General features: G+C 39.2%; 1 protein-coding gene across 5 annotated transcripts in view; it reads left to right on the top strand.

Moving 5' to 3' along the window:
* The window catches only part of HIVEP1 (HIVEP zinc finger 1), a 181496-nt gene extending 166113 nt beyond the window's left edge, over positions 1-15383 (top strand). For all 5 annotated transcript variants that reach the window (XM_074944877.1, XM_074944876.1, XM_074944879.1 and 2 more), the window contains 2 exons: positions 10805-11316; positions 13990-15383. In XM_074944877.1, coding sequence (XP_074800978.1) covers positions 10805-11316; positions 13990-15162 — 1685 coding nt within the window. In that variant the 3' untranslated portion in view covers positions 15163-15383. The remainder of the gene's footprint in view (positions 1-10804; positions 11317-13989) is intronic.
* The last annotated feature ends 254 nt before the right edge of the window (positions 15384-15637 follow it).

The raw sequence follows: 15637 nt of genomic DNA, 5'->3' as shown, positions 1-15637 counted from the left end.
TTCAGCCTTTATTGTGCTCTTGTTGTTCCAGAGCAAAAACAGAAGCAAAACTACATATGGAACAAACATTTTTAAATTAATATGAGAATCTCCAGTAGAGGTGGGAAATTGGGAAATGTACTTGATATTTACCTTTGTTTACTAAAGGTAACATTTTTAAAAGTGCCTGAGTCACTTAGGAGCCTATGTCCTGTTGAAAATCCATTTGCTCTGTTTTATTAAAGGTCTGTGGTGTTCTGTGGAAGAAATTACACATCTTCTTTAGAAGAACCACATTATTAAGCTTCATCTCTATTATAAATTAAGAGTCTTTAACCTCTGAGTTAACACAGTTCATTTACAGTAACTGACCGTGTAAAGTAAATGGAACTTAGACTCCAAAGTCATGTAGGTACTTTTGAAAATTTTACCCTAAATAATTTAGTATCATGTGCTTGATAAGGTAGAATTTACTAACTGTACTATTTTTAAATTGGGGGGAAAAAGATTATTACCTCACCTTGCATGTACATTTACATGTGTATCATGCTGCAGCACTATTTAAAATGAATTATTTTTAATAGCATTTAATGCTTATGCTGCACAGTAAGATCTGATACTACAATACATCTAAACTGTGGCGTTATGCTTGTACTTTTATAGTGATTGAATCATGTTTATTATCTTTGGAGATTGTGTAAATCATCTGATTTCACCTAATAACATCAGTATTATTTGATCCTTTCACCTTCCACCACCTTGATTTTCAGTCGTGAATGTTTTATTTGTGTCAAATATGCTTTTTTTTTTTTTTTTTTTTTTTTACTTTAATAAATGACAGCTTTGCATGCTTTTATTTTTTATTCAAAGAGCTGACTGATTGTTAGAAGTGGCACGTTTATATCATAGGAACCAATGGTCCAGCTGACCCAATATTCTTCCTCAGGCAGCAGCCAATACCAGCTGTTCTAGAGGAAGGTGCAAGAAATCCAGGAAGGGACAATTAGGAAATGACTTGGTCACAGCGGAAATTTCATCTTTCCCTTAAGGCAGTTAATTGTTCGCTTCTGTCCTGAAGCAGCAAGGTGTCTATAGGTCTTATGTTATAATTTGTTATCCTAGCATATGTAATAATGCATATTCTTACTGGCCATACACATGTCTAGATTTTGTTGATACCTACTTAACTAAGCTGTTGTCTCCAGTAAAACTCAGTAGGTTTTTCTTCGGGTTAATCAGCTGAAATTAGTGTTTGGCATTTAAAGAAACTACTAGCTTTTTGTTTGAGTCTGACCGTTAAAATTTACCACTACTTATGTTATCCTACTAATACCAGCACTGATACCACTATGAGTAGCCCTGTTCTTTAAGCTAATATCAGAAAGAGGTTGACTCTCGCCTGGAAGTACTACACAGTTTAATATCAGCATATAGAAAAAGGGAATGGAAAGCTGTTGTAGATATTTCCCTATTGTGTGCACGCACTTAATGCTATCCATTTTTCAAACAACTTGAGACATTGCAGTCATTACACTTAAGAATTTACAGGACTACGGTGTTCTTTAAAAGAGAGCAAGAGTGAGATTCCCCCTTGCTGGGTAAGAATCTGTGGGATCAGAGCTTTTAACAGTGTTCTTTTGTTTGGATTTGTCATCATTTGGGTATTAGTAAATACTTTTTGGTTTCACCTTTTGTGTTCCAAACCATCCCCACATCCTTTTACCTTTCATCTACTGATCCATGGAATGTTCTTGTCCCCAAGGGTTACAATGTAAGGAATGTTAATATCTGAATTCAGCTGTCAGCAGAAGTGAACCATTTCGTGTGACAAAATCCAACTGGGGATATCCTTTTTGACCATGTTTGTTTTTACTTTGCAGTCTTTTTAATAAAATGAATTTGTATCTCTTCTGAACTGTAAACATTCTAGGCCTGATCCTTCCAAGTGCATATGAGTGAGGTTGCTTGCCTGAATAAAACTACTCACAAGTGTAAGAGTTTGCATACTTAAGTAAATCGCCAGCTACGTTATACAAGTTATTTAACAATAAACTCCAGTGATGAGAAGAATTTGTGAGCAGTCTCTATGCAGAAAGTTTTCATCCTAAAAATATTTCTTGCTTTCCACACTGTAATTGTTAGATATTTTTTTATGTAATATACACTGAATTGTAGTTTTCAAACAATATTACATGAGCCTTTCTAAAGATCAAATTTTTCCAAGTTAATTAGCAGTGTGTCATTTATCACAGTAGTTCATAAACTGATTTTCAAGGCTCTGGATTAGTTCAATGCTGTTTCATTCTGCGTTCTTAGCATAGAAAAGGTTAAAATAAGTGAAAACCTCAGTAAAAATCTACTTCTGATAATCTGGAAGAATCTAAAATTGACCTTTTTTTTCTTTTCCAAGGAAGATTTTTTTTTTAAATAATAATTAACATGATTATTTGCTCAGCTTAAATGTATGTAATATGCATTCTAACTCTACATCGTCTGACCTGGGAGTAGAATGTTTGTGGCTACCGGTAATTCATAACACGAGATATACACAAGGCAGGATTATGTGTGAATAACACTTCTTGTTTAAAGAAAAGAATGTGAGAAGCCATAAGCTCTTTTCTTTTTTTACGTAGTTTCAGGTTCAAACATCTACAGCTGCTTATCTGAGGATCTTAAGGTTCTTCCAGCAGATGTCACTATGAGTCTGTTAGACAGTAATGAGCAGAGACTAATAGCTGAAGCAGTATTTACACTTAATCTGTGTGAGTTTGCTTTAAAAAATAGTAATCCATCAAATTTAGAAAGAGGTGCTAATTTTGTTTCATAATTTTCTTGTTAACGTTTACCTATAAGTCTGTAAAAGCTCTCTGCCAAGTAGTTTTAAATTGTCTCACTGGGGAATTGGAGATGTCCAATGCAAGACTGCAATACTCTTCTAATAATAACTCTAATAATAATTCTATGCTACCTCAAGTATGTACCCGCAGTACTATTAGAAAAACAGGTCGGGTGGTGATGGTTTACAAAGGAGACGCTGCTGTATATTATTGATAATACAGTGTAATATTTGAAAATATTTCCACCTTCGTTGCCATAGTATACTATATCTTTCTTAAACTTGGATAAAGACTATAACTTGATAGTATGGAATAAATGCCTTAATTAGTTGTTAAGTTAGATGTTCCCATTTTCTGGACAAAATAAACTGCATTTATTGGAAATAGACTCAAGGCTGCAGGTAGAAGTGTTTATCAGCCCAGGATATTATTCAGTTAGTAAGAAGTATCTTCCGTCTGTTAGGGACACTTGTAGTTAAGATTGCCTAACATTTTCCATTATAATTCCATGCTTTCAGTAGCTTATAAACTTTGCCAAACGTAGCCATGTAGGCTGAAATTTTCCATGCTTGCCCTCTGCCCCAAGCTGAACAATTTTGGAACGTTGCAGCAAAAGCAGTTCCGCCCTTTTAAAAAACAAGGTTAAGGAAAAATCTTAGTTATGCTAATGTTAAATGTATTTTTTCCCCAACTGTTTCTTTGAAGAGTTCTAGTGCCTCCCTGCTTTGTAGCAGGAGCTTGGAATTTGGCAGGGGAATAGTCCTTGGGTCTTCTCCTTTTCCCACGAAAATTTACCCAGATATGGTCAAGTTATAAGCCCCTGAACTTTGCCATTTGCATTCAGTGGGAAGTTACTTACATGACTAAGTGGCTGTAGGATCAGGCCCTGAAAAGTCAAATCAGACACCTCGCTTATTTCTGACCATATCAGAATCAATATTGAAAAATTATAAACTTAGACTACGAAAACATTTGCTATGAGGCTGCGTGTAAATATTATTACTAAAATGAACAGCGGATTCAAGCAGGAAAAATATTTTAAAATAAAGGGCTTACAAAAGTGTGTAAAGAAATGCTTAGTATTATCTACCTCAGTCCTATAGTTCATAGCATCCTCATCTGGTAAGAGCAGGGCTGGAGTTAGTCAGCCCTAGGCTCTCTCAGTAATGGACATATTAAGATGCTAATAATTCCAACTAATGCTGCTGTGCGGAGGAACTTTAATCCTTTTCTTTCCCTCTTGGAGGTAAAATGCCATTATAGCAACTAACTAATCAACACCATTGTAAAAAATACTGATCTGATTGGCAGGCCAAGGACATAAGGACAAAATTAATCAAGAGGGTTTACCCATGAAGCTAGTGTACTTCAATAAGTAGGATTAAAAACTCAGTTTTGCTAGCTGAAGTGCTAGCAAATCTATAGTGAAAAGTTATGTCAGTGTTTCTATTAAATCGCTGTTTGCAGTTAACTTCCTGAAATTTTCATTTTTCTGGCTGGAAGGTTCAGGTCTCATTTGTAGCCTAAGGAGAACATTCTTTGGAAAAGTTTGAAGAAAAAATGGTGGTTCAGCCACTTTTTGAGGGAGAACAAAACACCCTCATCCCCCTTCTCCAAACGTGTTTGCCATTGATAAAATATTCTTGAGGTTGATTTTTTTTTTAAACAGTTTTTGTGCTAAAATGGTGGGATTAGAACTTTGACTGGGAAATAACCTTTATAGAACAGAAGAGCTGTGAAAAATTAGACTGCAAACAAGTTTTGTATTTGCAAAGTTATAAGTGCTTGAAAATCCTAGAATAAGCATTTGCAGAACTTGGGATACTAGATTTTAGGCACATTCACCAACGTTCTAAGCAAAGGAAACAAATCTGGGGAGGCTAACTCAGGTGCTCAGTGAACATACAGTATATGTCTGCTGAGGTACACACTGAAAAGAGCAGGGCTCCTTTGCCAGACTGAAGAATGTCTGAAGAATATTTACTTCAGTGGGTTTTGGGTCAGGCACCCTATCAATAAAGAGCATCTGCTTTATTAATTGTGGACATTGAGCAGGATAGAGCCTTTTTCTTCTTTAAAATACATAGGAACTTCAGTTGCATAAAACAAAAACAAAAAAAACACCTCTTAAAGACCATTAGATTTGCACAGTTAAGTCAGGAAATGCAATTAAGTTTGTGCTTTCATAAGATCCCTTGCCTCATTCAGTACCTGTCTCCCACATATAAATGATGCATGGACTCATCCATACACAGTTGTACTAAGTAGTAGAATGTTACCCAGGCATATCTAAGATGTTAGAGGAATGTATCCTTTTTTTTCTTTGAGAGAGGATTAAATCACATAATTAGACAGGGTCAAACTGCATACATGTAAGAGGGCAGAGTTAAGAAGGGTGCAGGAAACCTTAATTTTCACTTATCCTGAGTGCTTTACACAAACATCCTTCAAGTTCTCCAAGTAGATTTTCTTTTTTCCCCTTTCTTTCTTTTTGCTGTAGTAGACACTATTTTCACTAAGCTGGGTTCTTGTATTGGTTATTTTGTGACCAAGACGAAATGTGCCAAAACTTTTAAAACAAATATTTAAATATTTAAACACAATCATTATAACAATGCTGCTAATGTTAACATGTCCTATATTGCTTTACAAACTTACACTGATATCCACAGCAAAATGCACACAGCTCTTGGGATGTATCAACTATGTAATAACACTATCATACAGAACTTAGGTCAGCAAGCAAATAATACATTTTTCTGACTAAACTTTTACAGGGAACTTAGGCAGGCAGAAAGCAATTACCAAAGTTGGAATTGGACCAAGGCATCTTGGTTAACAAGCCTCAGCTTGCAAAAAAAGGTGCCATAGGCTCTTTCAGTTACAATAAGTGGTCACAGCCTCTGTTTGACATCTCTTCCAAAGACTGCACCTTATTATTAAAAACCTGTAACCTTCGTGGTTCTTCCCCTCCACGTAAGAAGGAAGCAGAAACCGTAGAGTTGGACATTATCACAAGTAACATCTCTAATATTAGATAATACTCTAAGCATTCATGAATTACAAAAGCTCAGGGACCTATCAGTGCAGTGATCACGCACACATGGATATAAAGCATAGTGTTCCTTTTTGCATTGCCAAAAGAACTTGAGTGATTTTTTTTTTTCATCTAATGTTTTGAAAGCAGTGTGGGAGTAATGGAACTACACTCATCCCTGTCAGGTTGCTTATAATGCTAGCTTCTGGCTCTAGGTCTACACTTTTAAGCAGAAGCTGGCAAACTCAAATGATGGAGGGAAGCTGGAAAACAGTGGGCGGGGGGGAATGATAGCCCCATATTAAGCCCTGCATTTAAGGAATCAGTGTCCCCTACATGCTTTCCACTTTTTGATGATGGGAGATTGAGGCATATGCATAAGTTTACAAAATATTGGCATAGGTCCTATATTAACAGTATTTCCCTGTGAGATCCATACTATTTTTAAATGTGTGTTTAGAGAAGTTAATTTCTCACAATGAAGTAGGGAATTTTGGCCTAATTACTTGGGGTCTCTTTTAGTCCTTATATAAAAATGTACTCTGTGCACATCAATGTAGTCACCTCAAAGTGATGATACAAACCAAAGCTTCTGCAATATATAATGCAGATGACAAAAATGTACTTAAAGTACAAAATATATATGTTAAATATCAAAATATATCCTTAAAGCTAAGTTGCAAGTTGATCTAAAAAAATCTCTCTCTTAAAATATGTGCTTAATGCATCAAATAACCAAGCTTACCTGTGTGCTGGATACCGCTCAGCTAAATCTTACTCCTGTATCTTTATTGTGGGCCTGGACCTAAAAAAACTCAAACCAGATGAATGCTAATCTAATAATGCAGGTGTTCTCCATTTGGGAAACCCTGCCAATGTTTTGAATACCCCTCTTTGCTTTGTTACTTGTGCCATTGAACACGCTTTGTTTTAAAATATTCTTTTTATTGGAGATTTAATTATAGGAACAAAAGAAAAGAAATGAGACTTAAATACTAGCACACAGCAGGCATACTAATGTAGAGAAAAGTAAAGAGTGAGTCGGAATCCAGATGTTTAAATAATGCTTAGGAGCTCAGTCAATCAAAATGCAGAGCTGCTAGCATTGACTACAGTGAAAGCACTCAGTTATGTAAATCCCTGAATACTGATTGGCTGAAAATCTGAATGACAATGATTGATGTTATTATTCAATAACAACCGTGAAATGTGTCAACCCCTGTGCAATGTTCAGATCACAACTATCAGTAACTACTCACAACACACTGTTTTGCATGACAGCTATGGTTATTTCTCACTGGCTACACAACACAGATCCCGCACACTTAATCTTTGCAGAATGTACGTCATATGTGCACAGAAACTCTGGCAACCTAAGCTTTTCACCTCTTCCCACTACCATTTTATGCCACCTGCCACTGTTCACGACCACTCACCATGCTCCTCCTTTTGCGAGTATTTGTTCCTATGGAAAAACTAAACCATTGTGACTCCACAAGAGGGAGTAATTCATGGAATCATAGAAATGGAGAGATGGAAGGGACCTCGAGAGATCATCAAGTCCAGCTCCCTGTGATCCACAGAGTTTATACTCATTCTCTCTATTCCATTGTCCAAGTTATTAAAGAAAATACTGAATAATATGAGACCCAGGACTGACCCTTCCTACAGGACCCCACTAGATATGTCTTCTCCGTGTGACAGCAAACTGTTGATAACTACTTTTTGAGTACTGTCTTTCAACCAGGTGTGCACCCACTTCATAGTAATTTAATCTAGACCATATTGCCCTAGTTTGCATATGAGAATGTCATGTGGGACTGTGTCAAATCCTTACTAAAAATAAAGATACATCACATCTAGTGTTTTTCCTCCAATCCACTAGGCCAGTAACCCTGTCAAAGAAGGAAATTAGGTTTGTTTGGCGTGATTTGTTCTTGACAAATCCATGCTGGTTATTCCTTAAAATCCTATTATTTTGTAAGCATTTACAAGCTGGTTGCTTAATAGTTTGTCCCAGTATCTTTCCATGTATCAAAGTTAGGCTGCCTGATCTGTAATTCGCAGGGTCGTCCTTGTTCCCTTTTTTAAAAGATAGGTACTATGTTCGCCCTTCTCCAGTCCTCTGGGTTCTCAAAGATAATCGCTAATGGTTCTAAGATTGCTTCAACTAGTTCCTTAAGTACTCTAGGATGAAATTCATCAGGCCCTGCTGACTTGAATACATCAAACTTATCTCTTTAACCTGTTTTTTTCACTATTTGCTTGCATTCCTCCCTCCTCCCCCCTCCCCCCCATTAATAATAATTGTGTTGAGCATCTGGTCACCACTGTCTACTGCCCGAGGTGGCCAACAAACAGTCTCCTTTCTCCTCTGGTGCTGCTGTAGTCATCCTTAGTTGGCTAGCATCCTCTGTCCCACATGTTTCCACGTATGTCCTGTCAATGAAGCCCTTGTGCTCCTGGTTGCTACACAAACAAGCCACCTCCTTTTGCAGCTCTTACCTGCTTCCTGAGGGACTCCACTTGCAGACGCCTCTCACAAAGGTGGTTCCACCTGCCTGGTATTCATCGGTGTAGATGCGCAGTCTGCATTCCCAGCAAGTCCAGACCAAACCAGAGTGGAAGCCTGCAGAAATTGCTTTCGTAGGTGCATTATATTGTTTAAAGATTCCCCTCCTCCCTGAAACACATGAGGGTGGATAGGTAACAGCATCCTAATCCATCCCTTCCCCAGCATAATCCATCTTTTAAAATTACTCAGAATGGTGAAAAACACACTTTCCAAAGAGAGATTGAAGTGTTCTCCAACTGGTTTTTGAATGTTACAATTCTTGACATCTGATTTGTGTCCATTTATTCTTTTACGTAGAGACTGTCCAGTTTGGCCAATGTCTCTCTCTGGTCACTCGATTACAGACCTAAAAGTAGCAATTCTTCAACAACAAAACTTCAGAAACAGACTCCAACGAGAGACTGCTGAATTGGAATTAATTTGCAAACTGGACACCATTAATTTAGGCTTGAATAAAGACTGGGAGCGGATGTGTCATTACACAAAGTAAAACTATTTCCCCATGTTTATTTCCCGCCCCCCCCCCCCACTGTTTTTCACACGTTCTTGTCAACTGCTGGAAATGGCCCACCTTGATTATTACTACAAAAGGTTTTTTTCTCTCCTGCTGGTAATAGCTCACCTTACCTGATCACTCTTGTCACAGTGTGTATGGTAACACCCATTGTTTCATGTTCTCTGTGTATATAAAATCTCCCCACTATATTTTCCACTGCGTGCATCCGATGAAGTGAGCTGCAGCTCACGAAATCTTATGCTCAAATAAATTTGTTAGTCTCGAAGGTGCCATAAGTCCTCCTTTTCTTTTTGCAGATACAGACTAACATGGCTGCTACTCTGAAACCTGTTATTAGATTATATTTCTGTTAATGGTTGTTATGAGCACAGAAAGAAAATATATATTATCCCTTCTTGGTTAATGCACAGATTACTAACTAGGATGCAAGGGCTGAATCATTACGCAAAGAATTATTTAAAGACTCAGAGCTCTTCCATATCCTAATCCTACTACTAATTTAAAAGCATAAAGGCTTGAAATGTTGCGAGGGAGTTCTAATGATACAATTTTTTTAACCTAAAGCTCAGTGCGTATGTTTTTCTGTGTGATGCATGTTTTGTTTGTGGTTTCACAGCTGGATAGAGTAATGGTAGTAGGTCTTAATTCTTATTAAGATCTGATTTTTTTTTCGTAAGTCATTCATCTTGACAGTAAGTTGTCTGTGTAAATTCCCGTAAACAGAGGCTCTTTTTGAAATTTTAACACTAAAACCAGACATCCTTGAATATTAGGGTTTTTTTCTGAGCCAAATGCTGTTTTGTGCTGATATTTTCTTTGGAGAGCTCAGCAGACTGACATTTAATCCAATATAAAATAAAATATTAGTGTATCCAAGCAGTTCATCTTTTGTCAAATATGATCCAGCCAGTTTGGCTTGGAATCGGATACAACAGATGGGGTTTCTCTCTTTGCTGAAGAAAATTCTTCTCTCTTCCCAAGGTATGGTACAAAAAAAGAAAAGAAAGAAAGAATATCTGTAGTTTAGCTTACCAACTAAAACTGATCAAGAGTTTGATTTCTGAGTGATGGGCAAAGACAGTAGTCTCAGTTCAGCTTTTAGACTTAAAGTCAATGGGACTTCTCATGTGAATAGAGTTACCCGCCTGCTTAAGTGTTTGCAGAATCAGGGCTGTTTTGTGCACTAGCTGTCAGTTAACTCCTAGTACATTTGGTTGATATAAGTGAAGAATTCTGGTAAAATCTAATTTTAGTCTCTTCTGCCTCTTAACTCATCACATTTCTGACTAGCACTTTCCATTCTTTTTGTTTGTATCTTTAAAAAGATTGTGTAGTAGTGATTCATACTAACTGCAAGGATGTCCACCTATGAGTCAGTAACAAACTTGGGAATATCCCACTGGTAAGCTTGGCAAACAAATCTGTCATCACTGGAAACTTAATGAACCAGGAAACCAATTCCCTCTACCCCCTGCAAAATAACTATTTATTAAAAGAAACACTTTATATAGAGAAGATTTAAGGGGGAAAATCGCAGTCTGAAAGGCATGAGAACAATGCATAAGTAAAAGATACAGGATTGGCATAAGTGTGCCTAATGATATACTTTGGAAAACGGAAGCTTAGAGCCCTTGGTTGTTTGTGACTTAGTAGTGGAAAGTAGCTGATGCACTTGTGTTGTACTTTGAGTGTTGGGTGATAGACGTTTGTGATTCTGTTTTGTATCAGCATTACAATTCAGATGATGTCAAGTTGTCTTGTCCTATTCCCCCATAGCTGATAACTCTGTTAGAAAAACTTTGCTAGGCCTTCAGTGGAATAACTATTTTTCTAATTTTTGTATTGGGTCTATTTTACAGGTGAGAAGCAAAGGTTTGGCTGTGATCGATCAGGATTTGATGTGGAGGATTCTGATGGCCCGGAGGATGATGACAATGACAATGAAGATGATGATGAAGACAGCCAAGCTGAATCAGTCTTATCTACAACTCCCTCAGTTACCGCCAGCCCTCAGCATCATCCATCTAGAAACATCCTACAGGAGACCACAAGTGCTGATGAAGACATCAGAATTACAGACTGCTTTGCTGGGGTCCACACAGACTCTATGGATGGTCTACCTAAAGCACTACTTACAAAGATGACTGTACTCAGTACAGTACAATCAGACTGCAGGAATTCCAGGTCGCCAATAGCAATCGCACATCAAGAAGCAAAAGAAGAGAAAATACAAGACAAGGAAACAAGTATAGAGCCTACCATCTCCCCTGGCCCTTCTCCTAGATCTCCATGTCATCAGATGTCTGTAGATTATCCAGATACAGCAGAAGCTTTGGGAAGTTCTGCAAAACCAACTACTGTTGTTTCAAAGGTTAGAGTATTCAATTTAGGGGGAGAAGGGAGACTTGTATTTTAAATCCTTCTCAAGAGCTGTGATTGGGAGCCAACCCTACTATCTATCCTTATTTTGGTGATTTTTCTAAAAGCCATCTAGTTTCCTTCCTTATATTCTTCATATAATTGTTGCAGACTGATACAGATTTAAAAAAAAAAAAAAAAAAAGAATTCCAAGTGCAGGAGCATAGTAATAATATAGAAACACAGTTTTTATCTCCCCCCCCCCCCCCCCCAAAAAAAAGTGTGTAGATTAGATTGTATCTCCAGGACTAAAAGGATTAGTTATAACATGGTTCTTTAGATTTTTGCAAAAGTTTTGAATTAATTGGCTGTACTGTTCAGACTAACTAGTGGTATATAGCAAATAGACTTAGTGCTAGAATAGAATGGTATGTTCTGGGATCCAAAAAACCTGCACAGTAGTTGCCCTTGTTCAATACCAAGGGCTGGGAAGAGCACAGAATTACTAATCTCAAGCTGTAAAAAAGTTAAGACTTGTATTCAAAGTTTCCAGCCCAGTGCACCTTCACCTAGGCAAAAGGATTAGTTGTTGGGAACAGGACAGCATCAACAGGAGGCGGCTCCATTGTGTCTGTCTGGAGCTTCATCTGCATATGGCATACTGAGCAAGATGCTCGGGTGATGCATGCGCCATGCTGATGGAATCCTGAGGGATATGCTCCTGAGGGAATTCTGCACCAAAAACTAAAAATTCTGTGCACAATTTTAAAATTCTGCATATTTGTCAAAAAAACACAATGTAATCACACAAGTTTCAATTATTTTGGTAATTTATTTCAAAATACCTGTCAGCAAGTATGTCTGTAACAATACAGACAAAAAAGATTCAGGAAATGTTTTTTTGACAAATAGATTCCTTACTTGGCATGTTAATACCAAACTTTGAGTAATAATTCATTTAAACTATAAAACAAAAATTTATTTCCCGCACCCCCTCAGAACCAGGACAAAGGCTTGGGGAAGTCAGGGTAATGGAGGAGCTGAGGGAGAGGGAAGTAAGTGCTGGGAAGGAGGCTGGGAGTGAATCTGGAGGGTTGTTGAGTGTGGGTGGGCAAAGTATGGAACGAGTTTTGTTTTGTTTTTTTGGGGGGGTAGAGGGGTAAGAGAGGTGAGATTGTTAGGGAGTTGGGAAGCTTCCCCCATGCAGACCTTGGCTGATCCCTAGCCTCTCCCATTCAGTCAGACACCTCTGCCCCATCCTAATGTGTCACTGCACCACCACTCCCCCATATCCTCATGTGTCCCTGCACCTCTCTTCAGCCACCCCTCTTCCATTCCCCCCATGGGTCCCTGCACCTGAACCCCCATTCAGCCCCTGGTTCAATGCTGTCACACCATAGTTTCCTGTGCCCTGCCCCACTCTGTCCCTCCCACTAGCCCTTCTGAATCCCAGTCTGTGATCCCCCCAGCAGCCCTGTGTGCTCTTTTCTGTCTGTCCCCCCCATATCCCATGACTCCTCACCTGGCCCTGCAGGCAAAGCTCTTTAAAGAACGCAGCCGCTGCTGCCTTCATCTCCGAAGCTGGCTTCTCCAGCCCTGAGCTGGCTGCCCTCTCTTCTGGCACAACTGCAGCCCCTGGTGGGAGAAAGGTGTAATTGCAGCGCCTCTCTGACAATCTGTTTTCGGGGGAGGAGGGGAATCTGCAGGGGATATGAATTCTGCGCGTGCAGAGTAGGAGTAGGGATTGAACCAACCAGCCTCTAGCAAACTGAGGAAAACACAGATGGGAAATGGCAATTTTCAGCGTCTTATAACTCAGCCAAATGGTGATGGCATAAGGCACCTGCCTCCTTAGTCTCTGCAGTAACCTGACGTATAAGGTAGCGTCACGGGATAGTAAGCCCTAGTAGTGGTGGTAGTATTGCAGTTGCCCCTAGAAGCCCCAGTTGCAATGAGGGCCCCATTGTGGTAGGCACTGTACAAACACACAGGACGAGAGTATCCCTGTATCAAACCGTTTACAGTCTAAATAGACAAGACAGACAAGGAGTATGAGAAGAGACAGGCACACACAGGCAACATTAGTTGTCCACGACCAATCAGCAGGTCAATGGCAGAACTGCGAACAGACCCCAGGTCTCCCAAGTCCCAGTTCAGTGCCTTCTCTATTTAACCATGTCAGTTTATGGTAACAATACTTTATCATGCATCTCTTTTCATTCTAATCTTCCAGATTAAAATCCTGTATTAACAAATGCGTTTAGCATTAGCCTTTCAGTGCAGAGACTGTAATGCTGCTGATGTGTGGCTAAATAAATACCCCCGAGGAGAGGAGGACGCTTCTAGATCTGGATGTCCAGTTACAAGATACCACAGTAGTTAATCCCCAGTCGAGAGCTGAGTTTCACAATGAATTTACTATAAGGGAAATGCCAAAATGCTTGTTAAGTATTAACACTAGAGAGAAAGCAGACGTACTAGACTTAGGAAAGTTTTATTAAAGGGTGAGGAGGCAGAGACATAGTCAATAATTGTTCAAGTCATGAGCTGCATTGTGAACTGATTTGCTGCAACTTCCTAAAGGGAAAGGAGGCTGTAATTCAAACTACCTCCTTGAGGGTATTCTGATTTAATTGAGCTGCATTGGCACTCTTAATATTGAAATGTTTTTGCTGCTCTTTCGTAGAGCACAGCGCCTGTGCGGCTTCCCTCACCACCTGTGGACCAAAGCACGCAGACAACAATGGTGGTTCCTTCAGCAGCCTCGCCCTATCCTGACATCCAAGAAGAGAAGCTGCATGCCACGGAACTGACAGCTCCTCTGACTCATTTATTTAGCCACCTTCCATTGCACTCACAGCAGCAAGCCAAGACACCTTATGGTATGATCCCAGTAGGGGGAATTCATGTGGTCCCTGCTGGCCTAGCCACGTACTCCACATTTGTACCAATTCAAGCTGGGCCAGTGCAACTCACCATTCCTGCTGTTAGCGTGATTCACAGAACTACAAGTGCGCTTGGTGACACGGCACGTGCAGTCTCTGCCACTGCAAATCCACTCGGAGTTGCTGAAGTGAACAGTGTTTTGCCATGTATTCCAATAGGTCAGATTAACGGGCCAGGCGTCCAGAGTCTGACTGCCCCAAGCTTACAACCTCTCCCACCATTAGGCATGGAGACAGTGAACATATTAGGCCTGACAAATACAAATATAGCCCCTCAAATACATCCTTCAGGACTCACGCTAAATGCTGTGGGACTACAAGTTTTGACTGCAAACCCTTCTCCTCAGAGGAACCCCAGCCCTCATACACACATTCCAGGCCTGCAAATACTGAATATAGCACTGCCTACGTTGATCCCTTCAGTCAGCCCCGTAACTACAGATGGGCAAGGAGTTCCAGAAACACCAGCTTCCAGTAACAAAGCCTGTGAAATTCACCAAGAGCGGACTCCTGTGAGTTTTCCTGCAGCTGACAGCAATCCGATCACTAGTGCTTTATCTCCTCAAGCGGCACCGACGGTCCCTTGGTACAACGTAAAAAAAGTTGCAGAGCCTTTTCCTTCGAAGGAGTATGAAAGACTCGATGGTCCTGGAAAAACAGATACTGAAAAGGCTGACCCAGTAAATCATGTCAAACCAAAGTGTGATGTCATTTCCATTCAGGTCAAAAGGGCTTCCACCTCAGAACCCCTCTTGAAGGTGAATTCTGAAGTTTTAACCAAGTCCCCAGTCCATCAAACTCTCTCTCCAAAGAGACAGGTACATAGGCCAGCAGGATTGCCACGAAGGCAGAATACCGTACAGTTTAGTGATGGCAGCAGTGATGATGAGGACAGACTTGTAATAGCAACCTAGATTTTTTTATTATTATTATAACACTTACAGGTTTCTTTGCAAACCTTCCTTTCCTTAAAGCACATTTTTCTGACACAAACTCATTACTAATCTTTGTGCAATCATGAACTCTTGACCAATAATTGTTGTTTCTCGTCAGCTCCAGCCATTCTTGTACATGTTGTATAGACAATTGTGCCTTTTTGGAGTTTTATGTTTAGAAACCTGTACAGATTGTTGAAAATATATATAAATATATATATATATATATATATATAATATGTATATTAAAACCAGGTAGTTGCTTGTGTTTAGTAAGTAAAAACATCTTATGTCAGAAAAACTAAAATGATTAAATTATATGTTGCACTGTTAAATGTAAATTTTTATGGCTGTGGGGCAAAGTTTCTGTGTACAGATCTAGTATGTAAAACTCCATATTTATTGTATCCATATTAGTCTTGGAACAAGGGTCTGTCCATCTTTCTTGTGTAAG

This window comes from Natator depressus, chromosome 2 (genome assembly GCF_965152275.1).
Source record: "Natator depressus isolate rNatDep1 chromosome 2, rNatDep2.hap1, whole genome shotgun sequence".
NCBI classification, from domain to species: Eukaryota; Metazoa; Chordata; order Testudines; family Cheloniidae; genus Natator; species Natator depressus.
Note: the sequence above shows the minus strand (reverse complement) of the source record. Positions and strands in the feature narration are given on the sequence as shown.